Raw genomic sequence first — 18,395 nt, 5'->3', positions numbered from 1 at the left:
CTCGAAAAGGTAATAATATGATTGAGTGCTTGCTAGGTAATGTTAAGAGGGAAAAGCAGTTACAATATTATTTCTCTGGTATGATCTCAACTCTGAGGAAAAAACTAAAAGTAAATGTGTCCAAAAAAAAAAAAAAGCAGTAATGAGATTATGGGAGATTGATGTTAAATCTGCTTGAATTACTTGTATCATTTTTTAAATGAAGAGTCAATTAAGGGACTTCTCTGGTGGCGCAGTGGTTAAGAATCCACCTGCCAATGCAGGGGGACACGGGTTCGATTCCTGGTCCAGGAAGATCCCACATGCTGTGGAGCAACTAGGCCCTCGTGCCACAACTACTGATCCCATGCGCCACAACTACTGAAGCCCACGTGCCACAACTACTGAAGCCCATGTGCCCTAAAACCTGCATGCCACAACTACTGAGCCTGCACGCCACAACTACTGAAGCCCACCCGCTCTAGGGCCCAAGTGCCGCAACTACTGAGCCCGCGTGCTGCAACTACTGAAGCCCTTGCACCTAGAGCCCATGCTCCACAACAAGAGAAGCCACCACAATGAGAAGCCCGCGCACCGCAACGAAGAGTAGCCCCTGCTTGCCGCAACTAGAGAAAGCCTGCACACAGGAACGAAGACCCAATGTAGCCCAAAAAAAGAGTCAATTAAGCAAAGCTGTTCTGCTTATCACTGTGATACTGAACTCACTATTTTATCCCCCAAACCTGCTTTTCTACCGCATTTTCCTATTGTGGTAGAGAATCTATAGCCACTCATTTTCTCAAGCCCAAACCACCTTCCCTTGTGTGTTTAGCCGGGAACTTCTTCCATTTCCCAGCTGCCACAGTGATGCAAGGCCTGGCCTTGTTTCTCTCTCAGCTAAGATAAGGGGACAGAAGAGAGAGAAAACAGCTTGTCCTCTGACTTGCCACTAGCTCCTTGCTGTCTGTTCTCACTTTGCCTGAGAAGCATTAACCCTGTGTACCTGTTCCTAAGGTGAAAAGGAGGAGTTTCTCCATTTTACTCTCATGAGAGTATAACGGTCCCTCCCACTCCTTCTTAGGCTGGAGCTGTGTGATGTAAATGTATATGCTTGGTAGCTCAGGAAAGTTAATTGTTTTTTGGGGGTTTTTTTTTGGCTGCACCATGCAGCATGTGGGATCTTAGTTCCCCAACCAGGGATCAAGCCTGTGCCCCCTGCAGTGGAAACGTGGATTCTTAACCACTGGACTGCCAGAGAAGTCCCAGGAAAGTTCATTGGTTTTGGTTTTGGTTTTTGTTTCTGGCTATCATTTTATACATTACCTGAGTTAATCAGTTGAAATAATGATTGAACAGAAATAGAAAAATAGATGAGGTTGCCCTGAGAATAAACCAGTTTTGTCTTCACAGAATTTGCTAATTGAATGACTTTTCTGCCCGTCTTCTGACTCATCAGGGAAGTCCTCTCTGGGCATGGCCCTCTTCCGTCTGGTGGAGTTATCTGGAGGCTGTATCAAGATCGACGGAGTGAGAATCAGTGATATCGGCCTTGCTGACCTCCGGAGCAAACTCTCCATCATTCCCCAAGAGCCGGTGCTCTTCAGCGGCACTGTCAGGTGAGGAGCTCAGCACCCACATGTTTCGTGCCACATTTCAGGCCAGGTGGGCATGTTAGAGCCCCCATCGGGGACTGAGATCTAGTGGCCTCTGATCTAGCGCTTTCCCACGGCACCATGTGCTCCCCATTGCAGAAGGGGCAGCTCCAGTGTGCGAGCCACCTCATTAGCTAAGTGGGACCCAGAGGCCGTGCAGCGTGGCGGCAAGAAGTCAGAGACATCTGGACTGTGTGTCTTAGACAAGTTAACCACGCCTAAGCTTGTTTTCTCCTCCATGAAATGGGGATACTACTAAGCCCTATTTTTGTGAAGGTTGAATAAATTTGTGCAAATTTTATACAAGCACAGAGGCTGGCAAAGGGCGAGCATCCTATACATGGTAGCAGCCATCATCGTCCTCCCCGTGCTGTACTCTCTTCTAGGTACCCTCCAAGTCACAGTTCTCACGATGGTCTTCAGGCATTATTACTACTCACGTTTTTTCATCTTCCAGTATCTTTCCCCCGCCTTTTGTTCTTACTCTAGAATGATGCCTGTCTCTGAAATCTGCCAGATTGCCAAAGATAAAATAACTAAGAAGGATATATGTTTAACCCCGTTATCTTTTCCTAGGCTTTATTCTACCTTTAGCCTGAAGCTTCTGCCTCCTAAAAGCAATGTGTTTCCATAATTTGAGTCCATTTCTATTTAAGTTGACTCCTTCTAAATAAAAACAGCTTTAACTATACAGTTGACCTAGATAGGACTCCTTTTATTAAATCACTCTAAAAGTGATATTGCCATTCCCTCTTTAATTTTTAGCAGTTTCCAAAAAAAAAAAAAAAGGTACCAACTTAATTTCAAATAACCACAGGCAATGTTCAGACTTGTCTTTAAAACTAGGCCTCCACACACACACACACCCGCCCCGCTTTCTTCAGAAGTGGCATTTGAACCCACTGATTTAAGGAGGTTTGGTGGATAAGCTGACTTCTCACCTGCATTCATGTGGAGTCAGTGCTCTTGGGTGTGTTTACTTTGGCATTTCTCTAAAACACTAATGAATTTGGACAGCATAGACTGGATCTGTTGATGAGGATATCATTCCCTTTGGGTACTGAGATAACAAGGTTAAACAAGCAACATTAAAGAGAATTATAATTTATTGAAGACTCAGGTCTAAAATTAAGAAATTGAAAGGTGTTGCCAAATCTGCTCTTCCTTCCCATAAATCTCTCTATTTATAGATGCCACAGAAATGCCTTTGAGAATAAAATTAACCTTATAATTTTGGCTCAGGAAAAAGAACCGTATTTTTCTTAATTTTTTAAATCATCATTTAGAAGAGAACTAGGATATATGACAAACCCACAGCCAACATCATTCTCAGTGGTGAAAAACTGAAACCGTTTCCTCTAAGATCAGGAACAAGACAAGGTTGCCCACTCTCACCACTGTTATTCAGCATAGTTTTGGAAGTGTTAGCCACAGCAGTCAGAAAAGAAAAAAATAAAAGGAATCCAAAGTGGAAAAGAAGAAGAAAAACTGTCACTGTTTGCAGATGACATGATACTATACATAGAGAATCGTAAAGATGCTACCAGAAAACTACTAGAGCTAATCAATGAATTTGGTAAAGTAGCAGGATACAAAATTAATGCACAGAAATCTCTTCCATTCCTATACAAGAATGATGGAAAATCTGAAAGAGAAATTAAGGAAACACTCCCATTTGCCATTGCAACAAAAAGAATAAAATACCTAGGAATAAACCTACCTAAGGAGAAAAAAGACCTGTATGCAGAAAACTACAAGACACTGATGAAAGAAATTAAAGATGATACAAACAGATGGAGAGATATACCATGTTCTTGGATTGGAAGAATCAACATTGTGAAAATGACTCTACTACCCAAAGCAATTTACAGACTCAATGCAATCCCTATCAAACTACCAATGGCATTTTTCACAGAACTAGAACAAAAAATTTCACACTTTGTATGGAAACACAAAAGACCCCAAACAGTCAAAGCAATCTTGAGAAAGAAAAACGGAGCTGGAGGAATCAGACTCCCTGACTTCAGACTATACTACAAAGCTACAGTAATCAAGACAATATGGTACTAGCACAAAAACAGAAATATAGATCAATGGAACAGGATAGAAAGCCCAGAGATAAACCCATGCACCTATGGTCACCTTATCTTTGGTAAAGGAGACAAGAATATACAACGGAGGAAAGACAGCCTCTTCAATAAGTGGTGCTGGGAAAACTGGACAGCTACATGTAAAAGAATGAAATTAGAACACTTCCTAACACCGTACACAAAAATAAGCTCAAAATGGATTAAAGACCTAAATGTAAGGCCAGACACTATCAAACTCTTAGAGGAAAACATAGGAAGAACACTGTTTGACATAAATCACAGCAAGATCCTTTTTGACCCACCTCCTAGAGAAATGGAAATAAAAACAAAAATAAACAAATGGGACTGAATTAAACTTAAAAGCTTTTGCACAACAAAGGAAACCATAAACAAGACAAAAAGAGAACCCTCAGAATGGGAGAAAATATTTGCAAACGAAGCAACTGACAAAGGATTAATCTCCAAAATATACAAGCAGCTCATGCAGCTTAATATCAAAAAAACAGAATGGGCAGAAGACCTAAATAGACATTTCTCCAAAGAAGATATACAGATTGCAAACAAACTCATGAAAGGATGCTCATCGCCAATCATTAGAGAAATGCAAATCAAAACTACAATGAGGTATCACCTCACAATGGTCAGAATGGCCATCATCAAAAAATCTACAAACAATAAATGCTGGAGAGGGTGTTGAGAAAAGGGAAGCTTCTTGCACTGTTGGTGGGAATGTAAATTGATACGGCCACTAGGGAGAGCAGTATGGATATCCCTTTAAAAACTAAAAATAGACTTACCATATGACCCAGCAATCCCACTACTGGGCATATACCCTGAGAAAACCATAATTCAAAAAGAGACATGTACCACAGTGTTCATTGCAGCTCTATTTACAATAGCCAGGACATGGAGGCAACCTAAGTGTCCATCGACAGATGAATGGATAAAGAAGATGTGGCACATATATTGGAATATTACTCAGCCATAAAAAGAAACAAAATTGAGTTATTTGTAGTGAAGTAGATGGACCTAGTCTGTCATACAGAGTGAAGTAAGTCAGAAAGAGAAAAACAAATACCGTATGCTAACACATATATGGAATCTAAAAAAAAAAAAAAAAATGGTTCTGACAGGGAAGGGTAAGCTGGGACAAAGTGAGAGAGTAGCATCGACATAGATACAGTACCAAAGGTAAAATAGATAGCTAGTGGGAAGCAGCTGCATAGCACAGGGAGATCAGCTCGGTGCTTTGTGACCACCTAGAGGGGTGGGATAGGGAGGGTGGGAGGGAGAAGCAAGAGGGAGGAGATATGGGGATATATGTATACGTATAGCTGTTTCACTTTGTTATACAGCAGAAACTAACACAACACTGTAAAGCAATTATGCTCCAATAAAGATGTAAAAAATAATAATAAATTTTTAAAAAAGAGAACTAGGAAGTAAGGCATGTTAAACGTTAGACTTCCCTTGAATATGCTGCCATCAAGAAGTATCAGTGTTCATTTCACATTTTTACAGCCCTTCGTTTGGGTCTGTGACTCGGGCTTCTGGAGTTAATGGTTAAGCATTGACCTGCTGGCTACTGTTTGTAGAACACTGTGGAAGCACAGCCTTCGTGGGAGATGGGGCCATTTGCTATCAGCTCCAGAGATATGTCGCCACTTGATGGACAAGGCTCAGTGGCTGGTGTGCTGTTAACTGGGTTTTTAGTAATTGAGCTCAGAGCGCTGTTTGGTTAGTCGGCTGTGCAAACCTAGGAAATCATATAAGTTTCACTTTCTGCCTGCTGTAATTTTGACTTTTTAAGTCGGTAGTAGACACTGAGGAAAAATTAGATCCCAGACCTTCTATCTTCCCTTTATCCCCTCAGGTTTCTCATAGGTTTCAAAGAATATCCAGCTTTTGGTGTTCTTCTGCTTTTGTTAGAAAATTAGGCGGCCTATAATGAGTTTCCCAAGGCAAAGGCAGGGTAGATCAGCTGCTTCCTCAGCTACCTCCTGGAGACTCTGAATTTGGAAACTGTATCTCCACTGCCTTGAACCAGCATTGGGTGTGCGTACGTCTCCTGGAGATACCAACATGCAGTTAAAACATATCAGGAGCTCTTAGAGGGAAATCAACGTAAAACCAAAATCAAACAAACAGAACTCAGAGAATTTTGCAAGTTAAACATTTCTGAATTGTTCTGCATACAAATATAAATAAATCATAGACCAGATCATTTAGGGGCACACTCCTGCCTAGATTGGCCAGAATCTCAGTCCATTCCAATAGCTCACCCAGCCCTCCCTCATCCAACTGTCTGGGTTTGAATTGTAAGGCCTGTGTTTCTGTGGCCAGTGCCTTTCCTCTGCCTTTTGCCCTAATGGTTGGCTCCAGGAAGAGAGGTCCCTTCTCATCCAACCCTAAACACTTTTGTTGACCTTCCCTCTTTCGTGGTCCTGGCAGTCCTTTCCTTTCCCCAGAGGACCTGTGCTTCCTGGTCTCAGGAAGCCTATCTCTTTGCCTCTGCCGTAACCAGCTCCTGCCCAAATGCTTTCCATCCTTGTGGACTATCTGCAGCCTGCCTTGGCTGATGGTTAATCTGCCCCTTAGTGAGACTAGTTGTCCTCAGCTGTCACTCTAGTGTGTCTCTGAGTCTCAGTCTCCTTGTGGGGGGGTGAGCACTTCTCATCACCTGGAGCATCTCTGCCTGGCATCCCTTCATTAGCCGGAGGCAGTGTTCTCAGTTCTTCCTGTTCAGCTGCTCTCTCTCCTTTTCCAACTGCCCATTAATTTTTTTTTTTTTTCTGCTTTTGAGGAATATTTCAAGCTCTCAACTCAAAATCACAACAAAAAACAACTGAGCCCACCACTGACCCACTCTGCTTTGGTTCATTCTGGGCCCAGACACCTTCAAGCACAAGCACCTAGCGCTCTAGAGGGGATGGAAGTTGCTCCAGATTTGAAGCAGAATCTTAGAATCTCAAGGTCTTTCATTTGTCTTTGAATTATTCTGTTGTTTAAGGGACCCCCTTTTACTTTTTTTGATGTCTTAGACCCTGTGGAACTGGGGAATTCCCCCAAAGCTTCTAATCTCAATGTCAGAAAGTAATGCTAAGTCTAGGATCGCTGTATGAAGAACACTAGATGTTATCTAACTTTTGTTGAAGTCCTTCTGGCTGGGGGTATATGGGAAATCTCTGTACCTTCTCAATTTTGCTGTGAACCTAAAACTGCTCTAAAAAAAATTGTCTTTAGAAAAAAAGAAAGAAAAAGGTCCTTTGGTGCCAGATACTGCTGCTCTAAAGAACAACAACAATAATAGTAGTAGCTAAGCATATTGAGGCCTTATTACGCGGTGAACTGTCCTAAGCATTTAAGTTGTATTAATTCATCAAACACTCGAAACTCAAATGAGGTAGGTGCTATTATTATGCCTATTTTATAGATGAAGAAGCTAAAACCCAGAGTGGTTCAATAATTTGCCCAAAGATAAGAACCTGGGCTGTCTGGCTGAGAGCCTGGGCTCTCCCTCACTCCACTCACTGTATTGTCTCTGAAGTTATCACCACAGCCCCCTTATTCACTACCTTGAGAGGTAATCTCTTTCTCCAAAAACTAGGGTTGCGCCTGCTGCCGCAGGGGTCTTGACCATTAGTTACCTTTCTTTTTCCGACATCTTCAAACTCTCATCTGCTTTCAGATTTGCACAGCCTCTGTCCCCCTTCTTGAAAAACATTTTCACACAACCTCTGCTGTTCTCTTTAGTCTTTTTCATGTACTCTTAACTAAAAGCCAAGCCTTGTTTCTGAATAACTACTTTGAGTTTTCCTTTAACTTCCTGAGAGACGAAGGTCTGAGGGTCCCGTAGTCTCCTGTCCTGAGGCTGAGGCTGCAGGGAGGCACGCACCACCGACAGAGGACGATGTGGTTGAGCATGGTGTCTTCTGTGTGCCTGGAGGGGATTGCTGTATCCTCAAACACCCCGGGAGATACTCTTGACCTTAATCAGTAGTAGTCAATAGGTAAACTTAGAACATTGCTAAAAATAACATATAAAGAACCAAAGATGAAAATGCACTTTGAGCAACATAGGACTCCAGGAGTTCCGACTGTTAAAAAATAAGTGCCTTCATGCTCAGATGCTTTTCTTTCCATCTACCCAGCTGAGTACTTGATGCAGTGGATGTGTAACTTCGCTTTCATTCGTATCTGTGGGTGAGACCAGGACCATCTGGCCCCTCTAATGAGGGTATATATTTCTTTTTCATTCCTGATTGAGTTCCCTGTTGAGATCAGTCTGGTCTGCCTTAATGTGCATGTTTACCACCTGCTGGTGTACGTAAATATTCCTTACATATCTGGAACCCATTGCTTAGTCTTGGGAGTCTCCTTCAGCTGGTGTGATGGGCCTGGGCGGGGTTGAATGTCAAGCCCCTCTATGTGTCTGCCGAGTCTGATGGGGCAGCTGCTCAGTGAGCAGTACACTCTTGCGTACTTACTATTTGTCTGGTAAGAGGTGTCTGACGAATTACTAGATGTATTTGTATTCTCGGCACGCTGCCACAAAGTACCACAAACTGGGTGGCCCCAAACCACAGAAATTTATTCTCTCACAGTTTTGGAGGCTAGAAGTATGAAATCAAGTTGTCAGCAGCGCTATGCTCCCTCTGAAACCGGTAGGATCCTTCCTTGCCTCTACTACATTCTAGTGGTTTGCCAACAGTCTTTGGTGTCCTTGGCTTGTAGGTTCATCATCCCGGTCTCTGCCTCTGTTGCCACATGGGCCCTCTCATTCTGTGTCTCTGTCTTTATGTGGCTCTCTTATAAGGACATCAGTCCTACTAGATTAAGGGTCCACCCTACCTCATTACTCCAGGATGACCTCATCTTAACTAATACCATCTACACTGACCCTATTTCCAGATAAGGTCACATTCTTAGGTACTGAGGGTTAGATTTCAACATATCTTTTTGGGAGATACTTTTCAACCCATAACACTAGGCATCACTGTACAGTATTAAAGAACACTTCCTAGACTAAGTCTAGGGAAACTGTACACATTCCTTTCCTGGAAACCAACATTACAGACCCTTCAATCTTGAACATATGTTTGTTGAGGTCTTTAACTCTGTTCAAAGGACTCAACTCAGCAGACATGGGAGGAATCTGAACAAGTGGTAGAATCTAAAACCTTGAATTACACATTCCTTCCAGGAAGAGGTAGAGAAAGGGAAGATTTAAGAGGTAGGAGATGGGCTAAACCGGAAATCCAGAAAGTGAGGTATCAAACCATAGGTGGCAATTTATCAAGTTATTGGTGCTGGGAATTCCAGCCTTAGGTAATATGGATTTTCCTCTGGCAAATAGACCACAGCAGTGGCAACTGGGCGGTGTTCAGAGACCCCAAAAGGCAGATATTTATAATCAGGGAGCTCACAGATAAAACCAGAGCACGGTGGGGCCCCGAAACTTGGGAGCCTGAGCAGGCTGTCAAGATAGGAACCTGGGCCCATGGAGACACAACAGGAACTGACCTAGCAGAACTGTCCGACAGGGGGAGATTCTAGCTCGATAGGGTCCCATGACGCTAAGTGGGAATCACAGTCAGAGCAGGATGCAGATCCAGAGCAGCCCGGCACTAAACCACATGTGCACCGACTTCGGGTCCTACTGCCCGAGGTCAGAGTTGATTCCCTGTAATGGGCAGAGGCCATTCTCCAGCGTGCAGTCCCGTGGGGCAGCTGGATAGAGACCAAGGTGGAGGGCAAGGAGCAAGAGACCAGGCAAAGCAGGACATGACCCCTGTATGGAACCAGTTGTGATTTCCCGCTGGGCGGGTGCCCCTTCTGTCTAGGTTTGATGAGGACTTCCGAAGACTCTTGTAAAGAGCTCCGAGGAACTTGTTTTTTTAAAAAAAAAAAAAAAAAAAAAAGAGAAAACAGAGCTCTGAGCATTATGGTTCAAAAGTGAGACGCCTGTTGTGACCCCTAAGGTCAGGAAATCTGCTATAAACTATGAGAAAGTCCATATTAGACACAAAAGGAGAGAAAATATTTTATTGTGAAAACTTGCATTGCCATCTAGATAAATGTCACTCAGAGGCTGTGCTAATCTTGTTGTTGTTGTTGTTTTGGGGGGGGTGGATTGTGCTAATCTTGCCCCATGGGAATTCCCACCAGTCTGTGTTGAACCAAACAAAAACGTGATTAACCTTTTATCCCTCAGACTTGGGATGGAGAACACAGGTTTCACCCTGATCTGTTGGTGTATCAGTGTACAAGGCAGCTGGAGAGAGAGCAGCTCTCATCAACCCTGAGGCAAGCTCAGGCAGACTCCAGAGTGTTAGAGGGACAAGCAAGATCAGGTGCTTTCAGCATCTCTTTTTGATTAGAAGCAGGTGAGCTTCTCCGTAGACTTAGGCCCATGCTCTGCCATTTCAATTTTAGACCATCATTCTTTAAGTGAGAGGGCTCTTCCTAGATGGCATGCCTGCAGAGAATGTCTTCCCCATCTAGACCATTCACGGCTAGGACTTGATCAGAACTATTTCGGATCCTGGTATTCAGGATCCTGGGATTATTGTGTCCACTTGAAAAATGCATCAAATATAAGAGTCAAAACCACCAAGCAGTGCAACCAGGCATCTAAAGTGACCATGTCCCCTGTCAGTTTAACAGCTACCAGCTATCAAGTGTCTGCCGTGTTCCAGGCACTGTATCTACACAGCTTTAATGTTCACAGCAGCCTACCAGGTTGTGTCACTATCCCCCCATTTTATAGATGAGGAGACTGAGGACTAACTTGTCCAAGGTCACGCGGATGGTAAGAGGCAGAGCAGGGATCGAACCCAGTCTGCCCGGATCCTGTGTGTGCACACACCGCCCTCCACCATGCTGCTTTCTGCCTCTGTTATTACTGAAAATACTTAAGTTGTGACATACTAATGTGTTATCAGGACCTCAAATAAGCATGGGAGGAATAAGTTCTTCTTTCTTACAAAAAATATTAGACAGTATACATGGGCTACAACAGTGAATAAGATCCAGACAAGGATTCTAATCCAATGGAGGAGAGAGACAAGTGAACAAAGTGACGAGTGCCATTATAGGGGTGGGCAGGGGGACCACCAGTCCAAGCTTGAAGGGTAAGGAGACACTTCCTGAAGACCCCATCTAAGTTGAGAGCTGAAGGACAAGAAGGAATCACAGCCAGGGAATAAGAACAATGATAATAATAACACAGTAATTGTAGCTCTCACGTACACACTGCCGGTCCTGCCGCAGGTACTGCTGTAAGTGCTTTATACATGTGAAATATAGTCCCCGAAACAACCTTTTTGAGAAGGTGCTCTTTTATCCCTGTCTTACAGTTGAGGGAACTGAAGCGTAGAGTAGTTAGGCTAACTTGGCCAAGGTCACACAGCTGTCATTGATAGAAGCTGTGAAGGAGTCAGGCAGTCTGGCTCCAGAGCCCTTGTCTTACCAGTGCCTCTCAAGTAAAAAGGTGGGGAGAGGTCGCATGTTCTAAGTCGGGGGAAGCACACGTGCAAAGGGTCACGAGAGAGCAGGGCTGGTTAGAGAGTTGCTCAGGAGTCCGGAGATGGCGTGTGCCTACCTGCGTTCTCCTCTCGGGCAGAATTCTGCTTTAATGACCTGCTTGCGTTTGCACGCCTGGGATTAGTCTCCACAGACACAGAGACGAGTGTGGATCAGAGCTAAGGTTCTCTCAAATATTTTTCTATTTCCCATATGCCAACCATAATTTATGAGCAAAGCAAATTATACCTAATACCTTTCAGATTACTAGACCCACGAACGCGATGTTTAGATCGAGACAAGACACCCCAAATTAATGCAACAGCCCCCTTTCCACCCAATATGTTTCATCACCACCTGTTCACCCTCATCCTCCATGACAAAGAGCTTTTTCTCCTGTCTTTAACACTTCCAGAAATACCTAGACCTGTTCTTTTGGTATCAATCTTGATGTCCTTGAGGTGGATACTGTTAGTACAGTAAGCAAGAGTCCCCAAACTAGTTTTCGGTGCCAGTAAAATCCTTCCTCCTGAACCCATTATGCTCAGCCTTCTCCTCTGCCTTCCTGCTGGATTGGCTCCTTTCCTGGTCAGCTAGCTGTTGAGACCCCTGCTCAGTGACAGGCTCTCACCCTGGTGCAGCAAGAAGAAAGAGGGCGTTTTTCTAAGTTTATACATATAAGAGAGAGATTTTAACATGTATATGCATAGAAAAAATCTAGAAGGATCTATGCCAAAGAGCTAACAGTGTTTGTTTCTGAGGGTCTGATAAGAAGTCATTAAACATACATTAGTTTTTGTTTTGTCTTTGTATGTCTATATCTCCTAATTTTTCTATAACTAACTTGTATCATTTACATAATAAAAATAATAAAGTTTTGTAAAGAAGAAAGAGGCTCATTCCTGCGACAGGCAGGCAGCAGCGCTCCCATCTCAGCCTCCCGCTGTGGCTGGATGGAGTTTGAGCCCCAGTGTCTAAACCTTTACCACAGTCAGCCTGTGCAGCATGGTCACGTACATGTTGGATCCTTGAGAATTCCTGTTATGTTTCTCACTAGGTCCAATTTGGATCCCTTCAACCAGTACACTGAAGACCAGATCTGGGATGCCCTAGAAAGGACACACATGAAAGAATGTGTAAGTAAAGAACTGACGGAGAGTTTTGCTGGCATTTCAGGGCTGGAAACACAGTGATGCTGTGGTCAGTCTCCAGCCTGCTGTGGCTGCCTCTGTCCAGCCCAGCCTTTCCCTCCACCTCCAGGATGTCTGTGGAGGAGCACTTCAGAGCAGGGCTTCCCAGGCATTTCAGAAAGGGCATAAAGGTTGTTCTCTCCCGACCCTCACCTCCCCCCTTAGCCCCCTCCCATGGTCATATTGCCCCTTTTACTATCCGTTCATTGAGAAGATATTAATGACAACCACTCAGAATTCAGTCATGCTTTAAAATCAAGTTCTATTCTTATTCATTATAACAGTACAACATCTTTTTGAAGCATCTGTATATGTGTAAGAGATATATCACTTGTGGAGAAAGTGTGTGTATGGATTCACAGACCTCTTAAGGTAACTCAGCAGGCCCCGTCCAGGGGCCACAATCTACAGATACCCCTGGCCTGAAGTAGGGTCTCTTGTGTTCCTGTGCACAAGCCCAGGGTCTCTTCCGCTAATTCAACTAGATCCGCTCTGCCTTCACCTTTATATCGGGCTGCCTCAAACAAGTTCACTTGAAGAACAGGTTCTATAGTTTATGGAAAGAAAGGTTTGACAGCCATGGGCCTACAGCTTTGGACTTCAGAAAGAGAGTAATTTCGTCTACCCCATTTCTCATCGCATGACCATATTTTCAGAACCAAAAATGACAGGCTTTGGGGACGAAATATTGGAATTTCTGGGACGTTTTGATGATATGAGACTAATAGAATAGTTTAGCTGAAATATGGAATGGCCTAGAAAATGTGGTCCTACTACGTGATCATCACACCTGTACCTTCTTTCTAGGTGAGCTAGGTTCTGGGCTAATAATTCTTTCAACTGTTTCAGAATAATTTATTTTTGCCACTGGATTTTTGACAAAATTTAGATTCTTTTTTTTTTTTCTCCTATCTTTCAAAATTTACTTTTTTTTTTTTTTTTTTTACCCTTCTAATCTCGACTTCCTTTCTCCCTAGATTGCTCAGCTACCTCTGAAACTTGAATCTGAAGTGATGGAGAATGGGGATAACTTCTCAGTGGGGGAACGGCAGCTCTTGTGCATAGCTAGAGCCTTGCTCCGTCACTGTAAGGTAAGGCAGTTTGGTGGGTGGCGGGGAAGGGGGATCAGCAGAGATGCGCAGGAAGATGGAAGAACAGCTTTTGCCTGTGGCATGAGGTCCAAAGGCATCCCTGGCTCTGAGCCCAGCAGCACTTCTTAAGAGTGTGCCCAGAGATGTTTCTAAATTAACCTTGACACAATTTGGGTATATGGATATTTTGTTTGCTTGTTTGTTTTTATTTTTAACTTCCCTGAGCCTTCAGTTTCCAAAGGCAACTTGTTTCTAGTCACTGAGTAGTTGTAGTACTGGAAACCATGGATTTGAAAAATTTTAAAACTACAAGACACATCCAGGTCCTCAAATCCAGTCCCCTCATTTTAAAACTGGAAAAGGGAGGTCCAGAAAGATTACTGTACGTGTTTAGAATTACAGAGCAAGTGGGGCGAGTCTTTTGTTAGATCAGTATTTCACATATATCCTTTCATTCATGGAAATCAAGGCAAACCTAGGGGTTTGAAGTTATATCAGTTCTAAGCAAAACAGTATTTTTACATATGCGTGTACCTATTTAGAAAAAAATATATACGGTGTAAAATTCAACTCATAAAATACATTTTAGTGAAACCTAGATTAACCAGAATGCTTAAGGAATTGGTTGGACCCCTCTTTTTCTTCTCTTCCCCGGCAGATTTTGATTCTAGATGAAGCCACAGCTGCCATGGACACGGAGACAGACTTGCTGATCCAAGAGACCATCCGAGAAGCATTTGCCGACTGCACCATGCTGACGATTGCCCATCGTCTACATACAGTCCTGGGCTCTGATAGGATTATGGTGCTGGCTCAGGGGCAGGTACTGAGCCCCCAAGGGACCTTGGCTTGGCATGTGGCCTTGTCTGGGAGGGAAACTGGCCCCTGGCAGGATTGGGCAGATGGCCCTCTTAGAGTAGTCTGAGCATTCAGATAAGCAGCCATAATGACTGTAGTCTGGTTCCTTTTGGGTGGGATGCAGCCCTCCCAGTCAAGAGATTGAGCTGGGAGCACTCTTATGGGGTTCTCATTATGCTTTACTACCTGTTCTTTTGTTGCTTGTAAACAGTAACATTTTGACTTAGGTCAGAGAGCACATGTACTTAGTAATTCACTCACATGCACAAGAATTTCCCAAAGCTACTGAGACCAGCCACTATATGTCTGCTTTCTTTGTTTGTTTTTTAATTAATTAATTAATTAATTTTTGGCTGCGTGTGTCTTTGTTGCTACGTGTGGGCTTTCTCTAATTGTGTTGAGTGGGGGCTACTCTTTGCTGTTGTATGCAGGCATTGCGGTGGCTTCTCTTGTTGTGGAGCATGGGCTCTAGGCGCGCAGGCTTCAGTAGTTATGGCACGTGGGCTTCAGTAGTTGTGGCACACAGGCTCAGTAGTTGTGGCTCGCGGGCTCTAGAGCACAGGCTCAGCAGTTGTGGCGCATGGGCTTCGTTGCTCTGTGGCATATGGGATCTTCCCGGACCAGGGCTCGAACCTGTGTCCCCTGCATTGGCAGGCGGATTCTTAACCCCTGCACCACCAGGGAAGTCCCTATATGTCTGCTTTTTACAGTCATGTAGTGGTGCCAAACTTCTTGCTGGTCCCAGCTTTCCAACAATCTGGCCCCCCAGCCTTCTTCGTTTCCTGCTATTTCCTTGCAGTGCTGTTGGCTATAAACAATCTTGAATCCCCTAAGCTTTTTCACCTCTGTGTCTTACTCATACAGTCCCATCTACCGAAAATGCCCTTTCCTCTTGTTCCCTCTCCCATATGGATCTGCTTATAATCTGCCTATCCCTCAATAGGGCCAGTGTCTACCTTTCCCCTTATGATGCAGGATGTCTGCTCTAGCACCCAACGTCATACCCTCACACAGCCAGTCCTAAGGAAGAACACTTTGTCCTTATGCCTGTCTCTCGGTCAGGACAACCTTTCCTAGAAGCACCCTAGGAGATGTCCCCTTCCTCTCCTTGGCCAAAGTTGTGTTCCATGCCTTTGCCCTGCAGCAGGGGAGGCTGGGAGAGTATGTGTCCTCTCTCATGGGAGGCAGGTTCTGCCAGCATATCATTCATTTTCTACTGAAATATGATTTCCAGTGGCCGCCTAGAAGTCCATCACAGGAATGGATAATTGTCTGAGTTGATTATACTGACTTTATACTCACTTCCCTTTTTCCCCCTGCCAACTAGGCATCCTGAGCTGTTCCTTTTCTAGCCATAGATTCAGATCAGGTTGCACAACAAGATGACATTTGCCTGGTATGCCTTTGACTTGAGCTGCAATTTTTTCCTCTGCAGCTTATAGGACCTTGTTGATTGATTCCTTCATACCCAAGGCTGAAAGAATTGAGATTTATGTGAAGGAGGTCTGGAGGTTTTTCTCTCTAACCTTTCTCTTAACTAAACCCTGGTTAGTCGGAAAAAAAAAAAAAAAAAACCCATTTGGGCATGACAGGGCTAGTTGAATTGCCACCTTGATTCCATCCTCAGGGGGCTTTGGGCTTTGCCCCCGTTCCTGAGCAGTGGATCCTCTAAATCACCCCATGTGTCCCCGAGTCACATTCTGATACCATCTCCTTCCTTTACAGGTGGTGGAGTTCGACACCCCATCGGTCCTTCTGTCCAATGACAGCTCCCGGTTCTATGCCATGTTTGCTGCTGCAGAGAACAAGATCGCCGTCAAGGGCTAACTCCTCCCGCCGCTGCCCAAGTCTCTTTTCTTTGGAGCATTGCCATTCCCTGCCTGGGGCGGGCCCCTCATCGTGTCCTCCTGCCGAAACCTTGCCTTTCCCGATTTTATCTTTAGCACAGCAATTCAGGATTGGCTTGTGTGTTTCACTTTTAGGGAGAGTCATATTTTGATTATTGTATTTATTCCATATTCATGTAAACAAAATTTAGTTTTTGTTCTTAATTGCACTCTAAAAGGTTCAGGGAACCGTTATTATATATGTATCAGAGGCCTATAATGAAGCTTTATACGTGTAGCTATATCTATATATAATTCTGTACATAGCCTATATTTCCAGTGAAAATGTAAGCCGTTTATTTTATATTAAAATAAGCACTGTGCTAAGAACAGTGCAGATTCCTTTCTATCATTTTTGTACAGTTTGCTGCACTAGGATCTGGTTTCACTATTAGACTATAGGAAGGGTAGCATATGTTCTTCCCCAGCTGGTTGTTTCATGGTGCCGGGTTTTCTGGGTGTCCAAAAGGAAGGCGTGTGGCAATAGCGGGCCCTCCAGTGGGCCCCCTGCCGCCTCCCCAGCAGCCACTCCAGGGCGGGGTGGAGCGGGGGCCACTGGAGGCCACACAGAGCACCGTGAATTCTCAGGGCTCCTGCTTTCTGTCCTGTTGTCACTTCACTGTTTCTGTCGGGAGAGCAGTGGGGCAAAGTCCCAGACCCCTCTTCGTTCCCTCCGTCAGAAATGAGAATCGCCGAGACTTTCCTCGGTGAGGGGGGAGTGTCCTTCCTGCTTTCCTCCTTTTCTCTGCTGTTTCTCAACAAGCATCGAGTCTGTTCCAAGTGTCCCACTGCCTCAGGTTCCTAACGCTGGCCACCGCACAGCGCTCTCCGGCTCCTCAACCCGTCGGTCCGAACCCTGGAGCCAACTGCTGCTTTTCCCGGTGGTACTTCTTCATTTGCCTTCATTTGCCCCACGAGCCCACAGTTCAGTGACAGGGTTCAGGATTTTGTGGGTCTTTTCCCCTTTCTCCCTGTGGTCGCTGCAGAGTCTCTTCCTCTCTCCAAAGTCTGCGACTTTAAGCAGCTCTTGCTCATCAGTGTCTCACACTGGTGTAGAAGTTTTTTGTACTGTAAAGAGACCTACCTCAGGTTCTGAGTGCCGTGTGGTTCGGTGTGTTCCCACAAACCCCGTTTGTGCTCTGGGGCCAGTAGCTCAGGTGGGCGTGGTCGCTGCTGTCATCCGTCCAATGGTCAGCGTTGCATGTCGTGACCAACTAGACATTCTGTCGCCTTAGCATGTTTGCTGAACACCTTGTGGAGGCAAAAATCTGAAAAAGTGAATAAAATTATTTTGGATTTTCTAAAACTCTTGGTGTATAAAATAATTCTCTGGGAGGGGAACAAGCTGTCTTTGAATGGCTTCGGAGTCCCGGAGCCTCGGATCTGAATATCCAGCTGTGGAGTGACAGATGGGAGGGCCCAGTAGCAGAGCTGGTTGGTTGCAAGGGGCGTGGAACCCCACTTGCCTGGAATCACTGCGGCGGGCCTTAGTCCCTCCAGCCTGTGTTCCTGGGCATGGTCGTCAAACCAAGCTCCTGTGCTGCTAATAAGAGGGTGGGGAGTGGGAAGGGATGTGGTAAGATGGATGGTTGTGGTGAAACACATTTTAAATGAAGTTTGTTGAGGGTTCTCAGCAATTCAAACAATATAATGGCCCTTTCAGCCAATTCATTCAGGTTAACTCATTGAGAATTAAGTGCCCATTCAAAAGGGTACTCATTCTAGAGTTTCTCAATATCTCATGTTGAATGCGGCCAAGAAAGCGGCATTAAACTATTTGGTATTGGTTCTGCTGAGTCATCAGAAATCGTATCTTAAACCCAGCCCTTTTTGTAAACCAGTGTCTTGAAAATTCAGGAGTTTGGCTGTTGAGTCAAAAATTCAAGGCTTCCCTCGTGGCACAGTGGTTAAGAATCTGCCTGCCAGTGCAGGGGACACGGGTTCAAGCCCTGGTTCCGGAAGATCCCACATGCCGCGGAGCAACTAAGCCCATGTGCCACAGCTACTGAGCCTGCGCTCTACAGCCCGCGTGCCACAACCACTGAAGGCCTCGTGCCACAACTACTGAAGCCCGCGTGCCACAACTACTGAAGCCCGTGTGCCACAACTACTGAAGCCCACATGC

At 44.6% G+C, this 18,395-nt stretch overlaps 1 protein-coding gene across 6 annotated transcripts in view; it reads left to right on the top strand.

The window, feature by feature from the left end:
• The window catches only part of ABCC5 (ATP binding cassette subfamily C member 5), an 85,849-nt gene extending 68,305 nt beyond the window's left edge, over positions 1–17,544 (top strand). For all 6 annotated transcript variants that reach the window (XM_082654548.1, XM_082654549.1, XM_082654550.1 and 3 more), the window contains 5 exons: positions 1,436–1,595; positions 12,303–12,381; positions 13,413–13,526; positions 14,185–14,349; positions 16,110–17,544. In XM_082654548.1, coding sequence (XP_082510674.1) covers positions 1,436–1,595; positions 12,303–12,381; positions 13,413–13,526; positions 14,185–14,349; positions 16,110–16,211 — 620 coding nt within the window. In that variant the 3' untranslated portion in view covers positions 16,212–17,544. The remainder of the gene's footprint in view (positions 1–1,435; positions 1,596–12,302; positions 12,382–13,412; positions 13,527–14,184; positions 14,350–16,109) is intronic.
• Positions 17,545–18,395: the final 851 nt, after the last annotated feature.

The sequence above is a fragment of the Grampus griseus genome (assembly GCF_964374135.1).
Source record: "Grampus griseus genome assembly, chromosome: 5".
In the NCBI taxonomy this organism is placed as follows: domain Eukaryota; kingdom Metazoa; phylum Chordata; class Mammalia; order Artiodactyla; family Delphinidae; genus Grampus; species Grampus griseus.
Note: the sequence above shows the minus strand (reverse complement) of the source record. Positions and strands in the feature narration are given on the sequence as shown.